The sequence below is a fragment of the Chrysemys picta genome, chromosome 6 (assembly GCF_011386835.1).
Source record: "Chrysemys picta bellii isolate R12L10 chromosome 6, ASM1138683v2, whole genome shotgun sequence".
NCBI lineage: Eukaryota > Metazoa > Chordata > Testudines > Emydidae > Chrysemys > Chrysemys picta.
The window spans coordinates 21450583-21467762 of record NC_088796.1 but is presented as its reverse complement, the minus strand read 5'-3'; the positions used below and the strand labels follow the sequence as shown (position 1 = coordinate 21467762).

At 42.1% G+C, this 17180-nt stretch overlaps 1 protein-coding gene across 4 annotated transcripts in view; it reads left to right on the top strand.

Annotated features, from left to right (window-relative positions):
* The first annotated feature begins 10236 nt into the window (after positions 1–10236).
* ALPK2 (alpha kinase 2) overlaps positions 10237–17180 on the top strand; it is a 72477-nt gene continuing 65533 nt past the window's right edge. For all 4 annotated transcript variants that reach the window (XR_010602125.1, XM_005303876.4, XM_065598821.1 and 1 more), the window contains exon 1: positions 10237–11802. Coding sequence is in view for 3 of the 4 variants with exons in the window: in XM_005303876.4 (XP_005303933.2) it covers positions 10381–11802 (1422 nt within the window). In the remaining variant the exon portion in view is untranslated. The remainder of the gene's footprint in view (positions 11803–17180) is intronic.

Sequence of the window (17180 nt, the reverse complement as noted above, 5' to 3'; positions counted from 1 at the left end):
AAAATGCAGCCCTGGGGCAATATGGCTCAGGGTAAGGATATGAAGTATTTTTCCTCTAGATTACTGATTCAAACTTGGTCCAGGTTGCTGATGTCTAGAATTCATTACTGTGCAATGGCCTATGTGAAGTGAGTTTACAGTCTTGGCCAGCTTACTAGTGGACGGGTGTCCACATCACTAAACCCCACCATCCACAATGTACACTAATCAGCACCTTGCACTCATACTCAGTAGAAGACCAAGAATTGAATGGATTTTGAAATGAACTCCCTTCTTAGAATTAGATGAGGTCTCTCCAGAACAAAGCTGAAGCAGCTGGTAGAAGTAGTGTGGAGAACCTTTCACCCCAACTGCCTGGGCTGTATCTATTGTATAAGTTGAAGGCTTCTATTTTTCAGGTTGGCACCTCTCAGAAATATTGTATACTTTATACTCAAAATGTTTGCTCCGTCTCCTTTTGAACTGCAGAACGTCTCTGGTGGAAATCCCGTAACCAGGCTGAAGTCCTCCACTACAAATTTCTTCTTTGGTCCTTCAGTTCTGCCATCTTCCTAGCTAAACAATTCTACTTCTTCAACTTAATTGAATTCCATGCCCACAATCCCAGCCACTGTTTCACTACCTTTTACTCATTCCTCAAACCCTTCCCTCCTCCTGCCTCTACTTCTCTCTCTACCCAGGATCTCACCAAGGTTGATAAAATTGGTAAAATACAATGTGACCTTCTCCCTTCCCTCAGCTTGCCTTGCCTTCCCCCTTGCCCTCCTACAATTCTCTCCTCCTTTCTCCCATCACAAAAGCAGAAGTTTCTCATCCGTTCTCCTGCCCTAACCCCTCCATTTGCCCTAGTGGCCCCATCCTGCTCCTGAACTCCCTCATGCACACTCTCATTCCCTCCTTTACTCTTCTCCTTATCCTCACACTCTCCTCTGGCTCTTTCCCCTCACAATACAACCATGCTTTAGACTCTTCCTTCTTAAACAAACCCACACTACTTGCCTCTCTAACTACCACACCTTCTCCCTTCCATTTCTAAGCTGACTGAATACATTATCTACAATCACCACCTGAAGTTCCACTCCTTCAAACCCATCCTAGACCCTCTCCTATCTAATTCTGCCTCTTGCACTTCAATGAAGCTGCTCTTGCCAAAACCTCTAATGACCTCTTCTTAGCCAATGTTGAGAACCAGTACTCCATCTTGATCTTCCTTGGACTGCCAGCTGCCTTTGACACCATTAATCATGCTTTTCTTCTTGAAATCTTATTCCCCTGCCCCCCGTTGGCTTCTTGGTCACAGTTTCATGTCAGTTCTGGGATTGGGGTGAGTGACCTCTCTCCTTAGGTCAGGGTGATCACTTTGTACAGTTTCAATTTCTTTGTCTGCCAGGCCTCCTGAATCAAGGCAGGCCAGTCTATGCTACTTCCCCAAAGGATGAAACTTCCACTGACTTGTTTCAGCAGTGGGGATTTGCATTACTTATTCCCCATTGACTTCAGTTCCTGCAGGTACCATCATTTAGCTCACCCATTGAGCCAGGGGAAAAAATCACTAACCAGCCCATAAAGATACCTATACTATTTACAAAATTGATACAATAGTCTTAGAACTTTCCATGTGTTCATAGTGTAACCCACACACCTCCTGGGTGTGTTGTTCTGTCCCATCTGGGAGGAGGGAGAGCAAGAGCATGCGGTAGAGGCTCATGCACTAACCTCCAAAGGCCCCAGGTTCGATCCTGCCTGCTGAAAACTGGGGTCATCTGTGTTGCAAGTGGGGGCTCATCCGGGATTTCAACTGGGAAGTCTCTAAAGCTCAGGACGTGCTTCCTCAGCAAGGGGAAGTATGTAACTCACACACCTCCTTGGTGTGATGTTCTGTCTCATCTAGTGGCACCAAGACCACTTAGAGAGAGAGATTAATGAGTTTGCTGTACAGCCGCAGCCCGGTGGCTTTTAGCTCATGCAGTAAGCTCCTGAGACCCCAGATCCGATCCCGCCCACTGCCAACCGGGGTCTGTCAGTGTTACAATAGCATCCATTTCATCTCAATATAATAGTCTGTGAACATGTCATGTTTCCAAAGCATTGCATCTGTCACTGTCACAGCCAGACTATGTCTACATTTTGCTGATTCTTTCCGCATAACATCGATAAGTCAAGGCCCTTCCTATTCATCCACACAGCCAAACTCTCATCCATGCTTTCATCTTGATTACTGCAAAATCCCTCTGGACTCCCTTCTGAGGGGAACAGAGGCATCCATCTGCCAACCTGATAGGATGTCTGGGAGGTGTGCTGCTTGCCTGGAGCCCACATCCAAAACATTACAGAAAGGTTGCCAATGCTCATCCATCCCTCTAATCTCTACCTTATGCTACTCATCCATGTAGGTACTCATGATACTGCGAGATCTGACCCTGAACAAATCAGCAGTGACTACAGTGCTCTGGAAGCTAGGTTGAAGGAGTCAGGGGTGCATCCATCCTCCCAGTTGAGGGTAAGGGCGCAGGCAGGGACACACACATCCTGGAGATGAAACATGGCTGTGCAGATGGTGTTGATGGGAGAGCTTTGGCTTCTTTGACCATGGGATGCTGTGCCAGGAAGAAGGCCTTCTGGGAAGAGATAGGGTCCACCTGACCAAGAAAGGGAAGAGCATCTTCATGCGTTGACTCACCAACTTAGTGAGGAGAGTTTTAAACTATGCTCAATGGGAGAAGGCGACAGAAGCCCAGAGGTAACTGTAAAAAAAGATGACCTTAACAGAGGGTTAGATGTTGGGAGGAACATGAAAAATTACAATAGGTCAAAGGAGCAACAAGAAGGAAACCAGTGGGCGAATCTGATCAATATTTTAGATGTCTGTACACAAATGCAAGGAGTATGGGGAATAAACAGGAAGAACTGGAAGTATTAGTAGATAAACAAAATTATGATTTAGTTGGCATCACAGAAACTTAGTGGGATAAGTCTCAGTATAGAGGGGTATCGCTGTTCAGAAAGGACAGGCAAGGGGAAAAGGGACGAGGGGTTGCATTATACATAACAGATATATACACTTGTTCTAGGTCCAGAAAAAGATGGGAGGCAGACCAGCTGAGAGTCTCTGGGTAAAGGAAAAAGGGTTAAAAAATAAGTATGATGTCATAGTGGTGTCTACTATAGACCACCAAATCAGGAAGATGAGGTGGGTGAGGAATTTCTAAAGCAAATAACAGAAATATGCAAAACATTGAACCTGGTAGTAATGGGGGACTTTAACTACCCAGACCTCTGTTGGGAAAGTAATAAGGCAAAACACAAAATTTCCAGTAAGTTCTTGGAATGTATCAGGGACAACTTTTTGTTCCAGAAAGAGGAGGAAGTGACAAGCCATTTCAGACTTGATTCTGACCAATAGGGAGGAACTGGTAGCAAATCTGAAGGTGAAAGGCAATCTGGGTGACAGTGATCAAGAAATGATAGATTTCATGATTCTAAGGAAAGGAAGGAGTGAGAGCAGCAGAATAAAGGTAATGACTTCAAAAAAAGCAGACTTTAACAAATTGTAGAACTGGTAGGTAAGATCCCATGAGAAGAAAATCTTAAAGGCACAACTGCAAACTATTCTGATGCAAAGGAAAGATCAGAAAAATAGTAAGAGGGCAATATGGCTCTATCAGGAGCTCTTTAATGACCTGAAATTAAAAAAATGAATCCTACAAAAAGTGGAAACGTGTTCAAATTGATAAGGAAGAGTACAAAAGAACAGCACAAGTATGTAGGGACAAAATCAGAAAGGCAAAATGAGTTACACCTGGCAAGGGACATAAAAGGCAATAAAAAGAGATTCTTTAAATACATTGGGATCAAGAGAAAGAAAGTGTACATCCTCTACTTAGCAGGGAAGGAGAGCTAATAATTGATGCCATCAATAAAGCTAAGGTGCTTACTGTCTATTTTGCTTCAGTCTTCATTAGGAAGATTAATGACTAGATATTAATTGCTCACAATTATTATTAACCACCATGATCCTGGGGAAGGAATCCAAGCCGAAGTAGGAAAAGAATAGGTTAAAGAATATTTAGATAAGTTAGATGTATTCAAGTCAGCAGGGCATGAGGAACTAACTGAAGCAATCTCAGAGCCATTAGCAATTATTTTTGAGAACTCCTGAAGGACAGGAGAGGTCCCAGAAGAGTAGAGAAGAGCAAACATAGTATCTATCTTTAAAAAGGGGAACAAAGAGGACCCAAGGAATTATAGACCGGTCATCCTAACTTCTATATCTGGAAAGATACTGAAGCAAATTATTAAACAATCAGTTAGTAAGCACCTGGAGAATAATAGGGTTATATAGTCAGCATGGATTTGTCAAGAACAAATCATGCCAAACCAACTTAATTTCCTTCTTTAATAGGATTACTGACTTAGTGGATGGGGGCGGGGAAGCAGTAACATGATATACGTTGATTTTAGTAAGGCTTTCGACATAGTTCTGCACCGCACTCTCAGAAACAAACTAGGGAAATGTGATCTAGATGAAATTCCTATAATGTGGGTGCACAACTGGTTGAAAGACCATACATACTGAAAGAGTAGTTATCAATGTTTTTTGTGAAATTGTGTATCTAGTGGGGTCCCACAGGGGTCTGTCCTGGGCCTGGTACTATTCTATATTTTCATTAATGACTTAGATAATGCAGTAGAGTATGCTTATAAAATTTGCAGATGACACCAGCTGGGAGGGGGTGCAAACACTTTTGGAGGATAGATTTACAATTCAAAATGACCTTGAGAAACTGAAGAATTGGTCTGAAATAAAAAGATGAAATTCAATAAAGACAAGTGCAAAGTACTTCACTTACAAAGGAAAAATCAAATGCACAGCTACAAAATGGGAAATAACTGGCTAGGTGGCAGTATTGCTGAAAAGGATCTGGAAGTTATAGTGGACCATAAACCATTAATATGATGCAGCAGCAAAAAAGGCTACTATGATTTTGGAGTGTATTTAAAGGAGGGTTGCATGTAAGACAAAGGAGGTAATTGTCCCGCTCTACTCAACACTGGTGAGGACCCAGGTGGAGTATTGTGTCCAATTCTAAGCACCACAGTTTAGGAAAGAGGTGGACAAATTGGAAAGAGTCCAGAGGAGAGCAACAAAAATGATAAAAGGTTTAGAAAACCTAACCTAAGAGGAAAGTTTTAAAAAACTGGGCATATTTAGTCTTTAGAAAAGACTGAATGGAGACATTATAACATCTTCCAATATGTTCATGACTTATAAAGAGGATGGTGGTCAATTGTTCTCCATGTCCACTGATGAGCTTAATCTGCAGCAAGGGAGATTTAGGTTAGATATAAGGAAAAATTGTCTAACTATAAGGGTGGTTACGCTCTGTAATAGGCTTCCAAGGGAAGTCGTGGAGTCCCCATCATGCAACACACACCTGTCTTGGATGGTCTAGGTTTACTTGGTCCTGCCACTGCACAGGGGGCTGGACTTGATGAGTTCTCAATGTTTCTTCTATCCCTACATTTCTATGATTCTCTCTAGTCTTGTCAAATGCAAGCTTACCTTGCTCAGATTGATTCAGAATGCTGCTGCAAAGATCAATTTTCTAGCCCGTCACTTTGACCATGTCACCCGTCTCTCTGCATCCACTCACCTGGCTCTCCCTTCTCTATTGCATCAGACATTAGCTGCTATCTTCACTTTCAAGGACCTTCACGACCAATCCCCATCTTACTTATCTCTCATTTACTTTCGAGATGTTGACTTCCACCTCTAATCAGCCCATTAGGCCAGCCTCCATTGCCTACTTGTTAATTTTTCAAATAAGCACCTTGTGCTTTCTCCAATGATGCTCCTCCCACACTTGGGAGGAGCTACCTGTTAACATCTTCAAAGCTCATTATCCTCCTTCAAATCCCTCCTTAAAATTCTCCTTTGCCATGATGCCTACAAAAAACACGACAATGGGTAGGCAGCTGGTATTCTGAGACCACTGCCTATCAGGCTGACCAATACTGTCTCATTTTTAACTTGTACTCCCCCATCGGACTGTCTATCCATCTGTCGTCACCTAATCTCATTGTCAGCTCTTTTTGTACTGCACCCAGCACAATGGAGTCCTGGTCCATGCCTAAGGCTCCTAGGTGCTATGATAATAAAAATAATAAATAATAAAAAAAAACACCAGGCCTGAGTGACAGTGCTATAAGGACATGTGAATTGAGTACTTGAGCTTTCTGCTATTATGCTATGACTGAGAGAGAGGCTTCACAATTCTCATGATTTGGGCCAGTAGAGTGGTACCCTTGGTGGGAAGGAGCAAAATATCAGTTAGGGCACTTCTGTTCAGATCCATCACCCTGGTATCTGAGCACTTCTAGTAGTGCTTTCAGTGATATGACTAGTGATATGAATGTGTGATTCAGTCTTTCCTCCTCTCTCCCACGTCCTGATTAGACAGCAAAAGCAGATGAATCAAGAGCCTCTATTGTGCTCTGGGGATTTTTTGCCCTTCAAGACTAGTGCTGGGCCTCTGCAAGGCCTCCCCAATTAACATTGCATCACCCTTCCTGGAAAACTCCTATACAATGTAATATAGATTAAACTAATAGGATTCTATAGAAATAGAGTTTTATACATGTTACTGTAACATCCTATATAATTTAATAGAGAATGAGCTTCTTTCTATAGGTTTTTGAACTATCCTACAGAAATCTATAGCAGAGATGTAATTCTCTATTAAATTATCAAAGAACCTATAGAAAAATTATCACACTCTATTAAATTCTACAAAACATTTCCATAAGCAGTGCATCAGAACTGGACTGGTTCCACTGCATCAGGGCATTGTTACCAGATTTGCCCGTTACTTTGGGGTATGCTCATTTGTTCGGGTTACTCTTCGGGGGTGGGGGTTCTGTAATTCTATCAATGTACTGCTTGTGTCACTTGTGTGTTCATATGGAGCTCTATTTCTCCCTGCTGCAAGTCCCCTCCCAGTGGAGCTATCCTGCAGGACCTAGGTTCCCTAGGACTGGGTTTCTCCAACCCCAGAACCGGATGAACACCCTCACACCCACACTTACATTAACAGAGCAAGTCTGAGTGGACCGGGTCAATCAGCACTGGCAAGCGGACCCCTTATTTGTCCTTGGACTCACTGGGCTGGAGGAAGCAGCACTTTCAAGCTGCCTCTCCTTATATGCCCCTGGGCTCCATGGACTGGGTCAAGCAGCACTTTCAAGCTGTTACCCTTAAGCGTCCCAGATTCAGCACGTCCCTATCCCCACTCTCACATCACAATTGTACTGGCAGTAACCTATTTGATGAGCAAACCCCACAGTATTTTGGGTGCTGCAGGGATCTTTAGCTTAGGTAAAAGAAGAGTTGCTGTAGAGTGAATGGGGGAAGCTAAAAACACAAAAGAGTAAAGTTCAGCAAGAGAGAGAGAGAGAAACAGCCAACTTAACCCTAAAAGTTATTTATTGAATAATAGTGATAACTATACAAGGAGAGCCTAAACCAACATAACATACATTATTAAAGGTTAATACCTAAGGTAGAAAGGAAAACAGAGAGAGAGAAAAAAAGGGAATCTCACCCACTCCATGAGGCTTGAACTGGTCGGGTTTCCTAGGTAATGGTGGTAGTTCAGGGTCTTGAGTGCTGGAGAATGGCAGAGCCCCCAGCACAATCAGTCAGGAGAATATGGAGTCCCAGTGGAACTGATGCATAGTTTGGATCTAAGCATCAGAACCTTGGCTAGAGGGTGAGTAGGGATTATTGTAGAGAAAATACAATGGTTCAAGAGAGAACACTAGATTTGTTTAAAGGGAAGCTGATGACTTAAGGGTTTTCTTTAGGCTAGACAATAGGAGCTAATCACTTTTGGATATGTGTGGTGTTTTCTTCCAGGGAGCTCACAATGCAACTATGCTTCTTCAGTATTTTGGATATCAATCAAGGATCCATTACTAGAATTGGTCTGATAATTGCAGAGCTGGGTGTGAGCAGGCGTAAATTCATTAACATCTGGAGCAGAGATTCCCATGATGCAGTGCTTCCCTGCTTTTTCTGGTCCCAGAGTTCAGTGCGGTTCTCTGTTCCGTATGCAAATTGAGATGTCTCCCTGTCCCATCTTTCATGCAGATGAGGCTAGGGGAGTTGTCTCTGCTCTCCATTCTGTATGCTAATGGAGATGTCTTAATCTTGTCACCCTTGTCAGGAGGGGTCTAGGTGTGTCTCCCAACACCCTTTACTGCTCTCTGCAAGTTTTTTCCTCTGATGGGTTTTGGTTTAAGCAGAGGCTGTGGGGGGAGGGGTGTCTTTCATGAGTCAGGCTGGATACTGCACCCTTGTTCCCCAAGAACACAGAGGTGTCTGGTATCAGCATCTCCGTGGAAGAGGATTTGCCCCCTAAGAAAGGAAAACTGACTGACTTGCAGTGAGCGGTTTACTACAGAGAATGCAACTCCAAACAAGCCCATACATGCCCATTGCTATTGACCCACTACTAGGCATTAATCTAGTTCCCCATGTGTCTTCATGCTGTCTGACTTTGAATCAGTTCCTAGTGGAACATGGCACAGACAGCAGCTGACAGCACCACTGACTGCTCTACTTAAGCCCCCATTGCAGCAACTGAAATGCAATTGAAAGAGCTTGGAAGGGCAGTGGGGAAGTTTGCATGCTAGGAAAGTAACAGATCAGAAGGTTTGGGAATCTACAGCACGGAGTTAGGAGAGTAAAGGGAGATATTTTAACTGGAAAGGACTCACTGGGGGTTCATCCTCAAAGTGGTTCATCAGATCAGAGTTCAGACGCATTAGGAAAATAGTCTGAGCAAGATTTTATTTCAGCTCTGCAAACCACACCTGTTCTGTGAATAAATATAGTACTTTATTTTCCGGGGCTGTTAAACTTTCTCCTTTCTTGAGCACTGAATTCACTCTGAGCTTGAATATGCCACCGTTTCTTACGCTGAGCAGTAAGTACCTTACTCCCGTAGTAGTTCCACTGAAGTCAGGGGGGCTAATCAGGAATATAGTACTGCTCAGAGTGCCTATTATTTTTACAGAACAAAACCAAAAGATTGGAGTTGAGCTTGGTTTATTTTATTTTGTTTTGTATTTGTAATATGCCCAGGAGGATTTTTGCTGCAGGAAATGGGTAATGCAAAGCAAACAGTATTATTTTAGACAGAGATTGTCCAACAACTAAGTGTAACATTTAGAAGTGTTTTTAAAAAGCCTAAAAAGAATAAATACGTTTCATTTTTTTTCCAATTTTAAATTATTAGAACCTTTTGGTATTTTGTTTGTTTTTCTTTTAATTATTTTTTAAAACCATCTTGTGAACCTACACACAATTGTACTGTCCGTGCATGACAGCCAAAAAGTGAGATGTAATATAAATAGGAAATTTAAACTGAATAGTCTGATTTCAGTGCTCCAGCGGCACCAGGCAAACAAGAAATCAAAATGGTAAAAAAAAAAAAAAAAAAAGAATCATTTAAAATCCATTCAGATTGATTATTCCAAAGTGTTACGAGTAACATGTTTATGGAACTTTTATTCAGACATTGCAGTTTCAAAAAATTATTATTATTGCCCCAGAATAACTGTCAAAATAGCAAAAACGTGTACATATGCAAAACTCACACATATACTTATAGATTCCCATTTACACATGGATATATCCAGATTAGATGCAGGAACACACATTTGTTGCAGCTAAATATATGTGGAAACAAGAATACGTTGTGGGGGGGCTGAAATATGTGTGGTGGCTGTTGTTTGGCTTGGTTTATTTTGCTAGCACAAATTACCTTGGTTGCTCCTAATGTGCTCTCACTAAACATCTAAGCATAAAGTAGTGGTTTTTAGTTGTTGCAGTTAGCAATTGCTGTCTTTTAAAAACCCTGATTTGTTCCTTTGAAAATTCTTGCAACTCAAAGTACAAAACATAAAAAATAGTACAGACGAGCAAACTTGTGGCATTTATGAAATAAATAAAACGCATATCCTTTTAAAATTTAGTTTTAAACTCCAGCTATTTTTTTATTCACAGAGCAAGATGCTGCACTTTGTCAGATCGTCGCTAGAAATTGCTTTCGAATGATCCACTCTTCAGATTTTGTTGAAGTGATATCAGACACAAAATTTACCAAAAATTATTGTCAAACCAAAACGATGATGAAGGAGCTAGTAGAAAGAATGAAGCCAATGCATTCAGTGGGAAGGTTCAGATCAAGCTAGGCAGATTGAGAAACCTTTAGCGGAGAAAAGGAATTGCTCCTATGAGTATCCACTTTAATTTCACCTGAGTTGGCCTCTACAAAAGTCAATGGTTTGTCAGTAGAGCAGCCTATAGAAACAGAGATGTCATCTTCATTGGAGAATCAGTACAGAAACATACCTAGCTTGGAAGACAATATGAATGACAAAAACATATTTAAACTCCAAGAAAATAACTGCTGCACAATGTATGTATCAGAAAATGCAAATGATTTTGTATACTCAAACACTTTAGCTAGTGACGCTGCTGGAAAAGCAGCCAAATGCTACAGCGTTCAAGTGTATTCCAAACCAACAAGTCTAATCAGTAATCATATAGACAACTGTTGCCTTACTGCTGAAAACTTAGTTTCTAGTCAGATCACTGAAGATGCCCAGGCATCTGGGCATAGTAGCCTCAATAAACTTCTGACTGAGAATACACTGTCCAATTACCAAGCAAATATTGACACAGGAAATCAGCATAACTTTGTAAAGGACGCCTCTCAGATCTGTGACACTAACTTTGAACTTTATCCAGGTAAAACTCTAATCTCAGCTGATGAGTTTTCTGATGATGACCTTGAGTATCTGGAATGTTCTGATGTGATGACAGATCTTGCAAATGAAATATGGGAAAAGAAATTAAAATTTTTATTAGAAAGTGATGAGGAGGAAGATATAAAGCTGAGTGAGGATTGTGATGGGTGTGATTATTTCCTCAGTGGAATGCCTTGCCGGTTTCAAGTGTCAGATAACACTATGCCTATGGATACCACCATTGGCTTCTGTGGTCATCACTCAAAATCCAAAGAAGTAGCTGTAAGGAGAGATCTCTCCACATACAGTCAGTCAACCTTGCAAAGAGGGATGACTCTTACTGTTGGGCACCACCAAGATAAAACTACCACAATGAAAGACAAGGAGAAATGCAAATTGCCCGTCGCTTCTACGGCGATTGAAAATGAGTATCCTAGAATTGAAGAAAACAATACAAATAACCACTCAGCGGAAGATTTCTCTATTGACAAATCACAGAACATGGATGTCGTATTTGCAGAAGTGGAGTCCTCCTCTTGTGGCTTAGATAGTTCTCTGACAAATCAAGCCTCGGAGACCATGGTAGCAAATAGTATGGGCAAAGACCTGTCAAATAAGAGTTCACAGCAATTAAATGGGATAAGGAGAAAACTGGCAGAAGAAAAATCTAAGGATGCTGTAGTCAATTTGACAGAGAGGCTGAGAAAAGACCTTTTAAATCTATTAGACCCCAAAGAACTTAGCAAACCATTAAGACACACAGGAGAATCTGTTCAAACTGGAACAAATGTTACGGATACTAGTGCACTGTTTCATAATCCAGGAGGTGCCATTTCAAAACAAAAGCACCAGGTGACAGAAAGCTTTCTAATCCAGGCTGGCTTATGTCATAGACAAGAGACAGATAAAACCAGTCATTGGGAAAGGAAATGGACTAGTGGCCTGTCTGACAAAAATCAGCTGCCAAATGAAAGTGTCTCACCCAGGGTAAGTAAAGCATTTTATAATTAAACATAAAGAGCTTTTCTAGCAACTTGAATGTACTTTATTCCGATTTGTTGCAAAATAATGCAAAATGTAAATTACTTTAAAAGATACTGTTCAAACCCTTGTGAATGACAGCTACTGCTGTGAAGGAAATCTGGTTTTGAAAAAAGCCCAGATAAACCAGAAGCTGTCCTAATTATAGAGAGAGACAGATAATAGTAAAAGGCATTAATGGACAGCTGGATAGGGAAATCTGATATTTAATCTATTGCATGTGTCTTATCCAGGCAATGTCTCTCTCTGCTTAGAAAGTTTCTCAATTGAGTGTTGCAAGTGGAGAATATACCTTAATATATGAGCATAATTTGAAAAGAAAAAGTGTCAAGTTCTCATCTCAGCTACACTGATGTAAATCTAAATGAGCTCCACAGAAGTCATTTGAGAGTTAATCTGTATTTACCCTGGTGTTACTAAGATGACAATTTGATCCAAAGGGTTTATGTTAGCAAGAGGGACAGTTTTGATTGTTTTCTTAATAAAAGAATGGAAGATTTAAATTTTCTAGGGAAAAGTGGCTTATTTCTCTTTGTGAAAAGCATATAACACCAAGTGTTCTCCTAATGCTGCTGTATTAAATGGACCAGATACTCAGCTGGTGTAAATCAGCATAGATCCATTGATTTACATAGCGGTACACCAATTTTCACCAGTAGAGGATTTGGCCCATACTTTTTATTTCATGTAGAAAAGACCTAAGTTCCTTTATCATTTGCTTAGGGGGAAGGATTTTAAAACGGGTGGCAAAATTCATAGGAAATCTTATTTATGAGAAATGCATATTTTTAATTGATAAAAACATACCGTACTTGTGGATACATAATTGTGCCTTCTATTGACTTCAGTGTTTACCTCAAAATCTAATGCGCTGATAATAGGCTTTTGAAAATAAAAACAGCATAAAGCAAGGAGTAATTTCTTGAAGTGAGGCAACATTCTGCATCTCAAAGGTAGAAAAATGGAAAACTCTCTTTAGGTGGATTATTCTTCACCCTGACCTTTTGGGTGAGATTGAGCATGAAGGGACAAGTAGTAGTAGCCAAACATCATTCAAATGTGGGTGGCATTCAAGTGTCCCATTGTTCATATATTTGGACCTCAGAATACAACTCCTGACTGCCTAAACAGCCACACTTTCCCTTTCCTTCTCTCTCTCTTCTCCTCCCCTATAACTACCTGCTATAACTGCCATGAGACTTCTTCCCTTGCTTTCACCAGGCACAACCCTCTGGCATCTCACTCACACACCCCCATAGCATTTGATTTAAATCTACTCATTTTCCATTATATTTTGGCATGCATGCACTCCCCCACAAACACACACACATGCATGGAGCATTTTTTAGCGGAACATACTTTTCTTCCCCTATTTCTTTCTAGCAAAAAAGGCCCCCATTTCAAAGTGATAGTTAATTTTGAGTTCAGTCATGGGATTTCTTAAACAATCAAAAATAGTCAAATTATTTCACTTGGAAAAGCAGCTATAGCGCCCACCTTGCCATCTGTATTCCTGGTTTTCCTTTGTTACACATTGTATATAAAAGGTGCAGTAACATTTTAACAGTGAATCACACTCTTGTGATGTAAAACACCCTCATTAAGTAAAAACCTACTAAAAATTTAATGGCATTAGGCACAGTCATGGTTGGCTGAGACAATAAACCCAAGCCCTGACGGTCTGTGGTCATTAAGATCCTATGACACTTTTCTCAAAAGCAGGTTGTTAATCTGAATGGCATGGCCAGATTCCAAATTGGCTAGTTATATTCTGGCTACCTGCACTTCTGTGGTGGGTGGGCTTTATTGCATTTCATACCACATAAATAAAGTGAAAATAAAACAAAAACATACAGACAGATATTAGAAATGAGGATTAACCAAAGCCCTGGATTCAAACACCCTCCAACTGGGGTAAAGGTTAGATTCAGATACAAAATTACAGCATACTGCCATTTTAGTAATGGGTCGAATCAAAGCCTTAGACCTGAAGACTACCAACTGCAACTTCGGGGAAGTTTGGATTGGAGTTTTGCCCTGGGACCCATCTCTGCAAAGTACATAATGAGCCATAAACCTTCCCATAGTCTCTCAATGTAACATAAGAAAGGAGAGCAAGAATCAACTTTGTACCCTATAAACACAGGGCCGGCCTTAGGGAAAATGGCACCCTGGGCGAACTTTCTTTGGTGCCCTTTAAGTACTGGTCCCCAAGCAGCGGGTAGCCACTCAGCAGGCAGAGCAGCAGTGGCGCTGCAGGTGTCATGCAGCCAGGAGGAGGGAGAGGGGAGGCGTATGAGCGCCTGGGTCCTCTCCCAGACCCCTTTATCCTCTCCCCTGCCTCCCGGGTAGGCACAGCCCTTATGCAGCCTTTTGACCAGGGTGCCTCCCCTGACCACAGTGCCCTTGGTGGTCACCCATGTTGCCACCCATAAGGCTGGCCCTGTATAGACAGCCTAGTCTACTTAGGGCTACATTGTGGTATTAGCCTCAGTTCTGCAGAGTTAGGGCAGAATAAAACTGACTGGGCGCAGAAAGAGCACCATGAGGCACTTCCCAGTTCAGCTGGTGAGAAAGTAATTTGCTATCCCCTTTCAAAGGGTGCAGTATATTCCCCACTGTGCAGTAGGTCAGCTCTGCTGGCAGGATCATAGTGGCAGAATAACCATGGCTCCACCTATCCTCTGTCTCTTCCAGTCCCCTTCGTGGAGCACCTCAGTAGCAGCCTCCGTGCAGGCGGTGGTATTCTCATGGACCTTGCTTTCATGAGCCACACCAGGAGAGAGGCTCCTTATTCCCTCCCACAAAGCCTCATGACCTCACAACCTCGCCCTACATGAAATGTATTTATTTAATGCACATTGATTAATAACAGATAAACAAAGGCAGCTAGGCCAGCGGCATGACATTGCATACAGAACTGAAAACTGGAGCACTTCAACTTCACAATATACTTGCATTCAAGAGGAAGCAGCTGTCGTGTGCCCAGTCAACATCATCAGTTGGAGTAACGTTGGCATCAGCCCTAAATTACAGCACCTGTCTCTGGAGCCTGCCAAATGTCAGCAGAGTCAGTGAAGTGCTGTTGCAATTGGCAAGTTCACAGGGTTTTGGGGGCATAAGCACTACAACATTTATCTTTTCATAGTTCCACAGAGGTTAAGGACAGAAGGGACTATTAGATCATCTAGTCTGACCTCTTGTATATCACAGGTCATGAATTTTCACCCAGATACTCCTATATCAAGCCCAAAGACTTTAGTTAGACTAATGCATTTTAGTCCTCAGGAAATTAAACTGTGTGCCACAGTGAAAGAACAGGAGAGACCAAGGTGCAGAGGAGATGTATGGGGAGCACACGGGGTCATGTGCCCCTCCAGATTTCTTCTAGGGTTCAAACTAGAGCCTTTAAATTGTGCCCTCCTCACATCAACAGTATGTGTCACCTCTGCCTGGCAGAAATCTAGGAGGCCTGAGTGCAGCATGGATGGTCTCTGAGGCTGGCTCACAGGGCATGTCTCCGTAGAGCAGCAATCAGCTTGCTCTGCTCCAGCCGCAGTGCACCGCTGGGAGTGAGGTGGGATTTCCCCATTATAGAGGGGGGAGGGCCTTGCATTTAACCTCATGCAGCTGTGTGGCCATGTGTGTGCGCAGGGGCTGCACCTGCAGCCCTGAGAACTGGGCCCAACTGCCTTGTCCAGCTTATAGAGTCCATCACAGAGCCAGGAATAGAGCCTGGTGGGGGGAGGGGGTTGGGATCCTGCACCCAAAGGCTGGACGGGACCAGGAGCCTGTGGCCAAAGGTGGGGCTGGCTGGGAGGCCAGGAGCTGGCTCTGACCTGGGAGGTACTAGGAAGCTGCTCTGTATTGCACTGAAGAAAGCGCAGTGAGTGACTGTGAGGCCGTGTTGCAGGCCACGAGGCCGTGTGGCATGCTCCCCCACGCGTTGCCTCAGCTGCCAGGGCTCACACCAGAAACTTTAAATTGTGCCACCTCCCACTATCAACAGTTATGCACCTGTCAAGCTGCCACCAATGCACGATGTGGAAACTAGGTCAAATTACAAAGGTTGAAGATAAACAAACAAACACAAGCACATAGGCATAAAATTAGAAAGGCCAAGTCACAAAAGGAGATTAAACTCGCTAGAGACATAAAGGGTAACAAGAAAACATTCTAGAAATACATTAGAAGCAAGAGAAGACCAAGGACAGGGTAGGCCTGTTACTCAGTGATGGGGGAAAAACCACAACAGAAAATGTGGAAGGTTAGTAGTGATTGGACATCTAACATAGTGAACACCAGTGAAAGTGAGGTAGGATCGGAGGCTAAAATAGGGAAAGAACAAGTTAAAAATTACTTAGACAAGTTAGATGTCTTCAGATTACCAGGGCCTGATGAAATACATCCTAGAATACTCAAGGAGTTGACTGAGGAGATTTCTGAGTCATTAGCGATTATCTTCTAAAAGTAATGGAAGACGGGAAAGATTCCAGAGGACTGGAAAAGGGCAAGTATAGTGCCAATCTATAAAAAGGAGACTAAGTACAACCCAGGGAATTAAAGACCAGTCATCTTAACTTCAGTACCCAGAAAGATAATGGAGCAAATAATCAAGCAATCAATTTGCAAACACCTAGAAGAAAATAAGGTGATAAGTAACAATCAGCATGGATTTGTCAAGAACAACCTGTATCAAACCAACCTGATAGGGAAACAAGCCTTGTGGATACGGGGGAAGTGGTAGATGTGATATATCTTGACTTTAGTAAGACCTTTGATACTATCTCGCATGACCTTCTCATAAACAAATTAGGAAAATACAACCTACATGGAGCTACTATAAGGTGGGTACATAACGGGTTGGAAATCGTTCCCAGAGAGGAGTTATCAGCAGTTCACAGTCAAGCTGAAAGGGCATATCGAGTGGGGTCCTGCAGGAATCAGTTCTGGGTCCAGTTCTTTTCAATATCTTTGTCAATTATTTAGATAATGGCCTAGAGAGTACACTTATAAAGTTTGCAGCTGATACTTAGCTGGGAGGGGTTGCAAGTGCTTTGGAGGATAAGATAAAAATTCAAAATGATCTGGACAAACTGGAGGAATGGTCTGAAGTAAATAGGATGACATTCAATAAGGACAAATGCAATTACTCCACTTAGGAAGGAATAATCAATTGCAACACATACAAAATGGGAAATGACTGCCTAGGAAGGAGTACTGTGGAAAGGGATCTGGAGGTCATAATGGATCCCAAGCTAAATATGAGTGAACAGTGTAACACTGTTGCAAAAAAAGCAAACATCATTCTTGGATTTATTAGC